This window comes from Mchenga conophoros, linkage group LG8 (genome assembly GCF_057382185.1).
Source record: "Mchenga conophoros isolate Kocher_MC1m ecotype Shallow Benthic linkage group LG8, M_conophoros_male_GT1.1, whole genome shotgun sequence".
NCBI classification, from domain to species: domain Eukaryota; kingdom Metazoa; phylum Chordata; class Actinopteri; order Cichliformes; family Cichlidae; genus Mchenga; species Mchenga conophoros.
Window position 1 is genome coordinate 25,542,772 of NC_140533.1, and position 14,238 is coordinate 25,557,009.

Sequence of the window (14,238 nt, forward strand, 5' to 3'; positions counted from 1 at the left end):
CAGGAGGTGTGAGCGCTTGAATAGTCAATATCAAATCCAGTTGTCCTTTCACCTCAAAGTTAAATAAGTCCAGCCAGGTGGATTTAGGTGTGTTGCAGTAATGTGCACACACACTTACACAGCCATAAAAACAGCACGAGGAAAAAAAGGAAAGACTTTTCAGATTGGAGAGGACAGGCAAGGATCAGGGGTGCAGAGGGAAAGGGTTACGGTTAACTTTCCTCTAAAGGGTGTCAAAAAAGGAACTAAATTGGGTGTCAGAAAGCACTAAGGAGTTGAAATAAGTCAGGGTCCCCCAGCTCCCATGTGGGTGGGTGCTTGCTTTATACTTTTCAGACAATGTCCCTTTAAAAGCACCACGTCTGGAAAGCCCATTAGATGTGCATATAAAATTTCCCCTGTGATTAATAGTTTGATGAGGCAGGGTTGGTTGGAGGGTACTACCAACATGTGGCCGGCAGGGCTCCTCCTCTGCAGTCTCACGTTACACTCCATAAACTTGCCACTCTTTCCCACCTATATGTTTAAAAAGGAGGAGGGCTCACTTGTCAAGAATGCCTTAGAAGAGTTGTGAAAACAGCCAGCCCGAGAACGGGAGTTATACAGTTGTGGATGCCGCTTTCCCGAAGAGCAGCAACTTGGTTAGATCTGGGAAGGAGAGAGGGTGTGTGTGAGAGCGACGCAGAAGGGAAAGTGTGTGAGAGTGTGTCAGGACCAGAGGCTCCAAAGGACGTCACGCACGCTCCCAGAGAGAGAGGGAAACGTGCTGTCACAGGAAGGTGTCTATCCTCACGTGCTCTGGGCTGTGGAAGCGTCAACAGCCTCTGACAGAAGTGAGTAGATGCAGTGAGACGATGGTGTTCATTTAGTCAGCTGAAGTGGATATTACTCAAAAGTGACAAAGATATCGATTTCTAGTCCTAACTTACTTTCTGAGAGAGGTTGAAATTCCTCGACAGGAAAAAGACTGTGCTCGTGCGAAGGGTTTTTGCATCACGATGGATCAGCCGGCCAGCAGCTGCATGCGGAGCGCCCATCCCAGCAGCCCCATCTGGGGCTGCATGAGGAACCCTCACTCTGGGGTCCCAGGGGTGAATCTGCAGTCGCCCTACCAACAGGCCCCGTTCTCCCTCCACCAGAAGCCTGAGTTCCTGGCCTACACAGATTTCTCCACCTCCTGCCTGGTGTCGAGCACGCCGCACGCAGCCTACCCTCGCGATGACAGACTGTACCAAGAGAGCCAAGGGGGTTACCAAAGAGCTGACTGGCAGTTCAACCAATGTGAGACTCGTGTGAGAGCACCTGAGGCCTGCCCGCCTGTTGCCCCTGCAGTAATAGGTGGCGGCGGCAGTGGGGCTGGAGGGCCTGAGCTGGACAGTGTAGGGGGGGACAGGCTTCCAGGCACCGTGCCCGGGTGTATGGAGGGAGAATACTCACCCCAGAGCGTGGCGTCGGCCGATTCGGACAAGAAGAGCTCCAATAAGAGGAAAAGAGATGTCACAGGTAAGCCAGCGAGCTGGGATCAAGGGGTGCCACCTGGTGTGTGTTGGTTTAAAAGTATAGGAGAACAGAAAAAACAGTGATCCCTACAGGCATTTGAAAGCAAATAGCCAAATTTAGGAGTGGTAAAAAAAAAAAAAAGCAGATATATTGTTTTTGTGTTTAGGGTCTCTGATAAATTTTAGACTAAAAAAAAAAAAAAAACACTTCCACAATTGTTTTCCTTTAGTTTTTATGCCAAACTACTGCACAGGTGTAAAAACAGATCAACTAAAAACAATATTTACGTCATTCTTACCTCACTGAAAATCAAAAAAATACGCATCAAGGTCAAGAATTCCTCCCGCGCCCTGTATCACAGCTGGCAATGACACAAATTCTCTGCATTTCCTCACCAAATCAGCCTTAAAGCAGCACACTCACACGATCGCTATGTAAAAGGTGAGTAGGTGACGAGACTTTTGTGTTCAAGACACACTTTAAGTAGCAGTTGCATCCTCTTATTGTTCCAGCGCTTTCAAAAGGATGATTCATGAGGCATTTGAACTTTTCATTTTGCTGCTGTATCCGTTGGAAAAAGACCTTTGATTTATTATAGCAGGGCGACATTAAAAATTATGATAAAAAACGAAGTTGGGTGTGAAGAGGAAAGCGTTTAAAGGCCTTTTGGGGATTTTGCGCTGTATTTTTCTCCTGAACACAATCCTGTTGCGTATTGATTGCTGCTATGAATTTTTCAAGCGGATAAAAGGGTTGAAAAAAACTGTATTTGGTGATATTTCAATGTATTTAATTTAATTTTATACAATTTTTCTTTCCAGATATTTCCTAAAAAAATTCCCACAAAAAATGACTTAATATATTTTTATGCTTAAACATCAATAAGAAGTAATGCCCTTAGATAATTTCGCCTATCATATTTCACACTTGCTAATAGGACACAAAAGTAACAGACGACAGACCAATCCTAAAAGTTTCAGGCGAAACATTAGCAGCAGAACAACAGGCCAAAGGAAACATTTAGTTTTAAAGTGAATCTAAATGTGTGAAGGTTTTATTATGGGGACTGTCACCCTAGCAAAATAAAAACACATCCAGAACATATGGAGCGTTCATATTTCATTTGTAGACGCTTTTGGTAAATTTAGCCTGTAATAAACACAGTGATTTATGCGTCTTACAGGAAAGAAAAATGAGCATCCATACTTTGGAAAAAATGTAACTTTTTACACATTTTAATATATATTTAAATGAAATTTTGTTATTAGAACTCAAGCAAGTGTGGGGTAATTGTTATTCATATAGCCAACACTCCACTTGCCAGGCAAATATCAAAGAAATTAAAACAAAAGTTAAAAAAGGGGAACCCAAAACAGAATTAAAAGACCAAGACAAATACAAAAATAACGCATTCATAAGAGCGATGAGTGTCCAGAAATGTTAATATTGAATTCAAACCACATAGAGAAGTACACTAGTGCATGTTGCTAAAGATGGTGTCATCTAAAGTGTCCAGTATTTAACCCTGACCTGTCCAAACATAACAGACCATGTCTGATTGTAAAGCGTGCAAATTTGGAAATACTACATGACCAATGCATGCAACAGACATGAGTCTAATTGAAAAAGAGGAGGTGAGGGAGCACCCCACACACCAGCCCACTCCACCCACCCTCCTTTTTTTTTTACCTTATTGTAACCTCCACTCTCTACGCTGAAAACATGCCAGACCACGTCTGGTAAAATCACTTTCCTGTGAGCCCACTTCTTACATTCTTATCCATTGACATTTTCCTGTCGTTAAGCCGTAACATAATCTCCCACTGAGTGCATGCAACATGTCTGACCACCGCATCAGTTCTGGGTTTTAGAAAAGAACCATTCACTTTTTCGAATTGACTAGCTGGTAGGAGAGCATATATTAGGAAAATGTCCTGAAGGCATTCACATTACATGCACATACATAGCAGCTGCTATACGGTCTGCTTCTGTGTATTTGTTCTGATATGGAAATGTGGTGCACTCGGGTAAAGTTTCCAAATGTTTAAAACCAAAATGATATGATCTGACATTGACTGCAATCCAAAATTTGACCATCATAACACTGTGATATTTAACAGGGATGCTGTTATAAACATTTGACTGTTGCTGGCCCTAAAATCAATATGGTTTTGATATTAAATTTTAAGGTCTGACATGCATGAAAAGGAGTTCTTCACCATTACAAAATGAGCGTGTTAACACTTAACACAGTAACTGTTAGCAAATATACTTCCTCTAACAGCTCGGATGGTTTTGCTACATGCATTTTGATGCTTTTTCAACAATTTAACTGCTTCTGTGAACCATCCATATACAAACAAGCAATAAATGTATACTATAAAGCACTGCAAAATGATTCTACACATGCAAAAAATGATTTTTCAGGTAGGTGTAAAAATGTTTTTTTTAAAAATATTTTTTAAAGCTGCTGATTTTGATTAAATGCAGCATGATCTGCACAAATGTACATCATACCTAGGGGTCCATGACCATAAGCCAAGGGTATAAAATAGAAAAACAGAAAACTGTGCTCAGTTACTGGAAATGTACAACCATGAAATCTTTGGCTTGATAGAAAGATATACTGTTGCCCATTGCATCACAAGCTTATGAAGTATTTTGGTTAAAATATCTTAGAATACAAATAGTTTGCAACTATATGCTTAATCTCTATTAGGATTAGGACGATGAATGAGGTTCTTGGTAAATGTTATTCCTTTAATAAATGCCTAGTAAGTTTGAGCACCATTCTCATAAAGTGCTGTAATAAGAAATTAAACATTTATTAACTGAGAACAGTTTAAAGACGCTATCTAAAGGGGTTAAAATAAACGTTAGCCAATAAACTGTCTTAATACATTGTGAAATTCAGTCTTGAACTTTAGCGCACACATTTTTGCGATCAGTAGTTTTCGCCTGGGGTTTTCTGCTTTAAAACAATCACTAATTTACAACAACTTTAATTCAGTCCTGATGAAGACAAACTCCTTTTGCACCATCCACCCAGAAAGGCACCAAATGCTGTTTGCCTTTGGGAGACCCTGCTGTGTGCAGAAGCCCTCTCCCTGCTAGTTTATGGCCTCTGGCTGTGCAGGATATTTATTGGGGGCCTGTTTGGTGAGAGCCAGTATGTGCCCTGCCAGGTGTTCAAAGCAGCTAAACCTGTCTTGGGAAATTTCAAAAGTCGGCACACTTGAGGATGCCCGTCGTTATTGATTCTTGAACCACAAAAACAAATCTTCTTTTTTTCCCTAACAAACCACATGGCACATCAGGCGTTTGTACACAAAAACTACACGTGTGCACAAACACTGTATGTCCTGGTTTGCCCAGTCACATCTGGCCCAGGTGCTGCAGTCCATTTCACATTCTGGCACACTGCTCTGGCAAGCACAGAGCAGAACTTCTCACTTTGACAAATTAGAACCATTTTCTGGTGATTACATCAGCTGCTGGTGTCTCTACCCCTGCACAATTATTACCGAAACTCATTCCCTTCAATACACAGGAGAGGTTTTACTTAAAGGTAAATCAACCAGCTTTCATATATGTTTATCCTGTTAATGAGGTTTAAAATTTGGCCATTTCTCTAAGCTATGTGAGAAATGCAGGGAAATATATAAATGTATAAACCGCATTATTTCTTGAATAATCTTAGGCTGTGGGTTTTCTGACTGCCACATTCACAGAGATATCTCAAGGCTTTTTTTCTGATGTTTGCTGTCATGTAAAGATGAGTTAATGTGAATCTGCCCCGAGCACTCCCACGGGGACTGTTCTGACACACACACCCACACCGACGTAGCACTCCGACCTGGACACATCCGCACCTTTGTTCTTTTGTTAGAGGCTTTAACGATGTTCCGCTGCATTCCTCCACTAACTTAGGCCCTCTGTGGCTGGTTTGGTGGCCCCTGCCCTGTGCTGATACGCTCTTACATACATAAATCGCGAAGGAATGTTTAGAGGAAGACATTTGCACTTACAGCATGTGTTCATGAACAGACAAATAAGGGGAAATAAGCAGCAAAAAATAACCACGGCATGCGCAGGTTGCAGGTGTACGCGACTCGTGAGGCCAGGTCATGGTGGTCTCTTTTAAAAGTGCTGGTTTTAGTGTTTACTATATGAGGGGCCACCCTTTAAAGAGCCTTTGGAGTTATGGTTTGTTGGTTGAAAAGGGTCTTGAGGTCAGTTTAATTGCGAACTAGAGGCCAGTCACAAAATGAGTGGGGAGCTAATTTAAATCAGATTAGCTGTGAATGATAGGAAAATGAAGGGTCTCCAGGTCAAGTAGCACACTTGCATGTGTAGCTGCTTGTGAAGAAAGGGGATGCTGATCATTTTTATTTAGTTTTAAACAAAAATTATGGGATCGTACAGATCATTTATTACCTTCACTGCAAACAGCTTTAAAGCATTGGTTTCCTTGTGTCACCTGACTTTCCCTTTAAGTTGATCCAAACAGACTCATAGAGAAAGCCATCAACACAGCTTCTTAATGTTCAAATATTCTTATCTGAATTCATGTATACCACTGTTCCTTATTGAGCACTTTCAGCTGTTTCTGTATAATTTTCTCTTCAATCTTTTAACACATATTTAGCAAATTTCTTTATTGTTATTCATGATTTTAGCAGAAAATTAGCTATAATTTTCAATTTATTCATTTTAGCTTGCTATATTAACTATTATTATTATTATTGTTGTTAAACTATGTACAATATTTAGTCTGGGCACAAAATTATTTGTAATTATAGCCAATTTCTTATATTAGTCTATTATTTATCTAGGATGTTAAGTTAAAATTCTATTTGATGATCCACATTTTAACTAACAATTTCAATTTGGTAGCCATCCTATTAACTAAGAAAATATTCATAACCTTAGCTTGCCATTGAAACTATTTTTCACAATGTTTAGCTAGCTAAAGGTATTAACTGGCAGATACACCAACACGCAGAACCTTCTCATTTTTACTGATAATTTTAATCTTTTAAAGTTTCGATTCTTATTGGCCATTAGGCTTACTCTTCTATTTTACTGATTTATGCCGTTATGTTGGCTGGAAAGTAGCTCCCTTGTGTAGTGGTTAATATTTTCACATAACCTAATACACGAAAGGTCTGCAATTCAAAACTAGGAAGAGAGACAAATCCTTGGAAGGGTTGCATAAGAAAGGGCATCTGGTGTAAAAATCTGTGCCAAATCAAATATGTGGATCCACCCACTGTGGCGATCCCTTGGGAGCAGCTGAAAAAAGCTATGCCTTTACTTTGACTTTTGATTAATAGTCATTTCTTCACTCAAACCCCAATTCATAAATAGTTCTTTTTTTTTTTTTCATCTGTCGACAAACCCATTAGAGCACTTTGACACCTGATTGGGAATCTCTGGTTTAAAGGAATAAACTGGCAAATGGCTCGCACTCTATGAAATGCCTTTCTCTTTCCAGATATCCAGGAGTCCAGCTTTAAGGTGGATTCCAGCTGCAAGGCAAGAAAAGAGCGCACAGCATTCACCAAGGAGCAGCTGAGAGAACTGGAGGCAGAGTTCACCCACCATAACTACCTGACCAGGCTGCGTCGCTACGAGATCGCTGTAAACCTGGACCTCACAGAGAGACAGGTACAACGCTTTTCCCTAATATACAATTTCCAGCAGGGCAGGATGAACCATAATGTTATCATTCCACATCAACATCATACAACATCTTGGAACATATTGGAAAGCCTTAATGTCTGTCCTTCCCCTGTACTAAATACCAATGCATAAACACAGAGGCATTTGAAGTACAATGAACATGTTTTTTCCACAGTAGTTTTCATTCTGTGGTTCTAGCAGAATGACATGCAGCTTTAATGAGTGGGTGGCAGCTCCAGACTCGATGAAATCGGGCGAACATGTGTCGATGCTGCTGGATCAAACCCCGGTCTGCTTGTCAAGCCACTGTCCCTCTCAGCTCCTTCTAATGAGGCCGTGGTGCCACAGTGACCACACATGCTGCCGTCTGCTCCTAAATCTATTTCCCAGATCCCTAAAAAACACACACACATACATGGACAGAAATATTCACACACAGCCAGGTTCCATCTTCGCTCAGGGCTCCCACTGCAACCAGACAGCGCTTTCCAATTCATCCTACATGCTTTGGCAGTTTGCCGTCCTTTCAATCAGTCCTGAGTAATGGACAGACTGAGGTTTATCTGAATCCCAGAGCTGTAGGGGAGGACACTTCTAGTGGGATGTGCAGGGGTCGCCTAAGGCTTCCTTGAATTGTGCACACACAGGTTGGAGTTAATTTGAATCTATTTGAGAGAGTTTAGTTTATAATTTTAAGGGAAATAAACCTGTGCTTTTGTCTGCAAATTGACATAATCAAGTAGTTTAAAAACATAATAACTGCGTATGCATAGCCTGGTTATAACTTGAGGTTTATTTGCTTTAAAATGCATGTATTTCTCTCTGCCATGGAGCATCCCACACACCATTCTTCTGTTGTAAATACTCACTACCGCACCAAATCCGCAGCTAACAATAATCTTCAAAGTGTATTGTTTCCTCCACTGTGAATAATGTTAACTAAAATGTACAGGCCCCAGCTGTTTGAGGAACCAACTGTATTAGACACCTACTGATAAAGGCTTAAGTAAGACATTTTCTAAAGCTTTAAATAAACTATCTTGGTCACAGACTTAACAAATGCTCACTCTTCATTTTTTTTTCCTGTCAGTTTTTCTCTGTAATTTCCCCAGGTCTCGGGAAGTGTGTGTTTTTGCAGCTATTTATGTCTGGATAGTTAAAATATGAGCTCATTCTCATTTTTGAACAGCACAAAGATACAGATGAGCACTGTCCACACCACAAGTACAGTAAACTCACATCCTGTGTAGGCTGACTTCCTGACAGTTGACTTTTCTGACCTGCTGTCTATACGATACTCTCTCCCTCCATTTGGAGTGATTTTGCAGCCAGGCCTCAGTGCTTTGTACTGACAAGCCGTGCTCCCTGCAAGGCCAATGCAAACCAAGTGAATTTATAATCTGTGCTGGGAGATTTGTGGAGGATTATTTGTCTATTTTTTTGCTGACCGTGTTGTAAATTTTGCTAAAAATTGCAAACTGGAGAGAAAAGCCACAGTGATCCTGTTACACGTTCAAATGTGGTGAAAAATTCAAAGTACTGTGAGAAGGGTATCTGGTTTAGATTTGTATTGTCCTAAGACCACAGCCTTTATTTGTAGTGCAAAGTGTTTATACTACTAGAGCTACTATTGTTCTTTTCAATTAATGATCTATACAAATCTAAAAACTGATCACAAAAGACAAAGAATGCTGTGAAATCAACCTTTGACATCTTAGCAATTTTGCCCCTAATCCACAATTAACTACATTAATTTACCTCAACAGTGTATCCATGCTAACGACTTTGTAGAGTCATCATTCTATATGCTAATTTAATATTTCCTGTGTTTTTTCCACTACAGGTTAAAGTTTGGTTCCAGAATCGGCGAATGAAGTGGAAGAGAGTGAAGGGAGGACAATCGGCTTCGCCCAACGAGCTGGAAAATGACGACATAGACTCAGCTGCTTCACCCAGCTCTGAATGATGTTTTTAAAAAATTGTCTTCGGACAAAAAAAAAGAAGAAAAAAAATAACGAGGCCTGCGCTCAACTGGACACCAACGCAACCTTTGATTTTATGGAAAGTTGGCTCCAGGAACCAAATAATTCCAGAGACTTTTTCATTCCCAAGAAGAAAACACCAAGCATCCGTCACTGTTTTCTGTTGTAAATAGTTGATTTATGTCCATAATGAACTGTATTTTCATACAACTTTGATAAATACTCCATTTAAGAGGCCCACTCTTGATACTCCTGATCGTTGTATATTAGTGACAAAGTCCATACAGCAGCTTTAAGGCTAGTGATGACATATCAGCCTATGATGTGATTGTGTTTGAGGTCCTCCCCTTTGCTTCCAGTATTGTAATCATGGCCTTTGACGCTTGACTACAACCACCTGGGAAAACTCAGACTGCACGAGTGTTGCCAAGGCCTAAGTGCCTCCGAATCAGATTTTTCTTTTTTTTTCATTTTGAGAGTTTCTTTTTCCTAGAATATAGTTTTTTGGGGTTTTTTCTTTTCAGTAAGGCATTTTTACTATGTTTTATACCATTTGAATGTTGTTGATAAAACACAGATGTTGACTGTTTCTGCAAATAAAATAAATCATCTGTTGCAAAATGGGAAACATATTGGTAATTTCTTCCACCTGCAACAGTTGAGTTATGACTGGACAGTAGGTACAGTAGATGTGTATTTTTGGCAGATGGTTTTATTATGTGTGACTATAATTCCTAAAAGCAAAATAATTACTGATAGTTCAGTTTGCTTCCATTTGCTATTTTTGTTGGCAGGGGAAAGCAGAAGTATTAAATAGTTTGCATGTGTGTGCACTTAATGGATGCAGCGAAATATTGTAGCTATATCAAACACTGTGGTGCACTTATTGGTGGTTGTTTAAACTATCAGTGTTTTGTACCATGATTTAAAATGATGACTCTTCTTCTTGTGCAAGGGCTAAAGAAATAGCACACAAAAAAAATATTTTTTGCTAAATCTAACAAACAAAACTGCACCAATCAATATTCTTAATCGGTCCGTTTATCAGTGAGTGTACAATATAATGCAACCAAATAGGAATGAACTCATAAGCCTGTCCTTTGACCATGTAGTCGAAGAGCAGTTTTTAATTTTAATGTTTTTAACATGACAAACAGGAAGCATGATTAGTTATGAGCCACATGGCCACTGTGTACTAAAGTCAACACCCTGCAGCTCCTGTTTGCATGCTGCATATATGTGCCAGCTGTGTGAACACTGATTAAATATACACAGGACAGTGTTGTTCTATGGTATTGGGCTATTTTATGTCAGATTATATACCTGAGCATTACTATGACAAAAACATTGACCTGATCATCAAATTTATCAATGCTATCTACTGCCTACTTGTGTTTTTTTGCCTACTACTGTAGCACTTTTATTTCAGATTTTTTAAATTCTTGGCTAAATTTAACTTGCAAGATAGCCCGTTCAACCACTGTTTTATAAATAACGGCTATAGTAAGCGAAACTGAAACTAAAATCCACACTGGTGACGTTGAAACCGGAGACCTGAGAAACTGAATAACATTCCTCACTCCAAGTGACTAAGAGTGAAATAATCACTGATGACAGCAATTGGGTGGGACCAAGAGAAACCTTTCTCAACTTCCAAGCAATTGCAACAACTACCAAATACAGCAAGGAATACAGCTGATTGACATATGACCTGGTAGTAAATATGTTAGAGGATTACCCAGGCAATCAGGGCCTGCAATGTCCACAAGCATCCAGCTGTCAGCTGCAAAGCGGCGTGCAATTAGCAAACCATTTCCAGTATATAAGAAGCTTAAAGTTAGGCAACTTCTGAGCTAGCTGTAACTTAGCTGTCACAGCCACTGTTGTGTATTTGTGACTGGCTAAATAGGCCAATCACAAATACACACACACACACACACACACACATAAAAAAAAACATGCCTTGTGCTGTATTGATAGTAATGCATAATTTTTTTTTTATCTTGGTAAGGAGGAAAACAAATCCTGTTATTGCTAGCTTTTCCAACTTTGCGATTAGAACTCGCTCAACTTGTGAGTGATGTCATTCCCAGCTCAAACTTCCGAGGTAAACGGAATGCAGCATAACTTGTCTAAAATCAGGATAGTTTTTGTTTTTGGAGAGTTTGTGTTGGAATTTGCATTGGAACCTGTGTTGCACTTGGAGCCAGTCATTTGTTGACATTAGCGATTGTTCCATTTAAAAGCTAACATTGGCTAATGTTGCTAATGAGTGTTGGAAGCTGGAAGCGGAAGAGAAGTCTTGACTCAAGGTAATTAACAGCAAGCATGAACATCACATGCTTTGGATATTTATGGCAATTCACATAGAAATACACATAGAAATAACACTGGCTGTTTCTGTTTTTTATGTTTAATCCAATCACATAAAAGTGTTTAATCCACAAAAATGCTGCTAACACAGCCCTAATGTTGCTTTTGGCCTTAGTAATTTGGTGCATTCACACTGATGCCATGCCTTATTTTCAGCAGCAGGCAGTCTCCTACATACAAAGTCATTTTGTGTCAACATGATATCAGCCTGAATTATGAATTCATTTATTTTGATAATGAGGCTAAAAGCATTCATGTAAATGTGCAGATATGTGTGCATTGTGACCTCAATGGTTACATGGTCCCAGGTGCAGTGAAACGGTTACAATATAAGAGGGTCTCTCCAAGAAAACCTCATCAAGAAGGATTATGTAGTCCATGGGCAGTCCTGCAACCTCCAACGTCCCACCTGATGATGGCATAATTATCTTCATTAATATCGCAAATGCAGGTCGGATATCCCTGAGGTCAGATTGGAATCAGCTCTCATCAACGCCCACACAGATCCTGTCTATATAGCACGGTAATCCTTAAGAATGTTTTCATAGTGGCAAGTGGTCTCCCGTAGACCCAACACAGATCACGATGATTGGTCTACAGTGACCTGAAAAGCACTGGCAGAGCTATAAGTAGATGTGAGTATGTTTGAGCGTCTGAATAGGAACATTCATTTTTGCACACCATCACTGTCATTCCAGTGAGCTCACAAAGGGTCATTAACCTGACAAGGTGGAGTCAAGCTCCAAAAGCTAAAGTATTTGGCCCCTACACACTATTTTCAACGGAAGCATCTGGATGGGGCCAATTTGATCTCAACCTGAGTGGAACCTAGACAAACCCACGCACGGGGCCCTGAGGACGAGAGGGAAAAAAAGAAAGAAGGAGAAAAAAAAAATGCTGGCTGACCACTTGTGTATGATGGAAAAGGGAAATAATAGGTGGGTATGGGTGAAAAGACGCCTTCTCAAGTACAGGATGTTGTTGTAGCAGGTAGCCAGTCATCCAATTTCCTGCTTCCCAAAGAAAACAAGAGCTCGAGCATAGGAGTCCTCAGACTTACAATGGTGGGCCTATGCTCAGACTCCGGCCAACCAAACAAAGCCTTCAGAGGTTACTGCCCTTTTTGCTGGTCTGCAGGGACCGGAGTTAGTGGGAGGGTGGGATGGTTGTTCCACACACATACACAGAGTTGGGGTCAAGTGTTACTGTACGTCTGACCCCTTTGGGCCCCCCGCTGCAGCTGCTGGGGGGGAATTACTCCAAGTCGATCCCGTGCCCATTTCCCCCCCATTGCTTAGCCTCTATTAGGGTCTATTATTGTATTAGTGGTAATAGCAGTCAAAATAAACCATGTCCAATTGTAATGATAGTATTAATATCAGCAGTGTAAACTAATGAAGCTGGAATGTTGTTTTTTGACCATGGTGGTTCCTTTTAAATACACTGGGGTGGCCAAATTTATGGATTAGATTTAATTTGGTGGTGTTGTGATTGTGGGATTTTTAGCCTTGCCAAAACACCCAAGCAGTCAGAATGAAATAGGTTTTCCTTTCCCCTTCGATCTGCAGGAGAACAGTTCATCTATACCTTAACAAATATGTCTAAACATATTTTCTTACACTGCTGTTTTCCTCTACGCCGTGTTCTATTTTTATTTATATAATACGACTTGTAGATGTGCAAATTGAGAGAACACATTTCTAAGAATATCACTCCAATGCTGCATCCAGCTGACAGTCGACCAAATTGAAGCCACCAAAAATAAGGATGGATGGTGTCCCAGAAATTTCTCCTCTGCTGTGATTATAAAAGCAGATTCAGTTGCAGGAAACATTCTTGAAATAACTCCTCTTCTTTGAACACAACCTTCTCTGTGGGCAAAGAGCAATAAGAAAACATTCGTCAGAGTTTGAAGCAGTCACTGACCTCACCCTCAGCACTCAACAGGCATATTCTTAACTTTCAACATACGGAAGGTATTGCCACTAAAAGCACAGATTACCAGAGATTTCAGCCAAATGCAGAATTTAAGCGAGCTCTCCAGCAGACCACGTCACCAACACAAAGCTAAAAATGTTGCATTTATGGACAAATTCAACATGCAGCTGTACTACAACATTTCCATTTTTACAGATTTCCAATTGTGAGTCATTCAGCTAAATGAAAAAAGATGGCACACACCTCAAAACCTTTAAAAATATAGGCGATGACAGCCTAGTAGTTATTTAGTAGTTATTGGATTGAAGCATAATTCAGTTCACTGTCTATAATTCAACATTATCTAAATGATTCAGAAGGGTTACATGACAGACTCTTTTTTTGTGTTGTTGATTTTTTGTAAAGTGGACATTTCAGATGTTTTTCCAACTGACTTTGATCATTTTGTTGTGAAAAGCCAAGCACACTATATCACCAGAGCAATACTAAAGCTAATTATCATCTTCATATGCATTTCAGAACTTAAATCCAAGTCCTTATTAGCTTTTTGGAGATCAGCAGAAATATTTTTGTATATAGCAAATAAGGTTTTTTTTTTAAATTTAATTCTATTTTCTATTAGTTTCTTTCTTTTTGGGGGCCTCTTGTTTATGTCTGTGCTGTTGTCATCGGTCCACAACTTCCATTTTAAGTGGGAAGTCAGAAATCCAGAGTTCCCAGTCAGTCTAAGCAGAAAAGCCTATACCTCTGTCTCTCTACC

General features: G+C 40.0%; 1 protein-coding gene across 2 annotated transcripts; it reads left to right on the top strand.

Annotated features, from left to right (window-relative positions):
• The first annotated feature begins 563 nt into the window (after positions 1-563).
• On the top strand, positions 564-9,839 carry meox1 (mesenchyme homeobox 1). 2 transcript variants are annotated; one of them, XM_085285225.1, is made up of 4 exons: positions 564-833; positions 960-1,503; positions 6,998-7,170; positions 9,029-9,839. In XM_085285225.1, the coding sequence occupies exons 2-4, from the start codon at positions 999-1,001 to the stop codon at positions 9,149-9,151; spliced, it is 801 nt and encodes a 266-aa protein (XP_085141351.1). In that variant the 5' UTR covers positions 564-833; positions 960-998; the 3' UTR covers positions 9,152-9,839. The 2 variants fall into 2 exon arrangements, with proteins under 2 accessions (XP_085141351.1, XP_085141350.1); XM_085285224.1 differs by having other exon boundaries at positions 564-1,503.
• The last annotated feature ends 4,399 nt before the right edge of the window (positions 9,840-14,238 follow it).

Bases quoted from the DNA above. Each gene is read 5' to 3' on its own strand.
- meox1 (XM_085285224.1), top strand. From the start codon at position 999: ATGGATCAGCCGGCCAGCAGCTGCATGCGGAGCGCCCATCCCAGCAGC. The intron at 1,504-6,997 runs GTAAGCCAGCGA...TTCTCTTTCCAG, and splicing joins GAGGAAAAGAGATGTCACAG to ATATCCAGGAGTCCAGCTTT. The intron at 7,171-9,028 runs GTACAACGCTTT...TTTCCACTACAG, and splicing joins TGGACCTCACAGAGAGACAG to GTTAAAGTTTGGTTCCAGAA.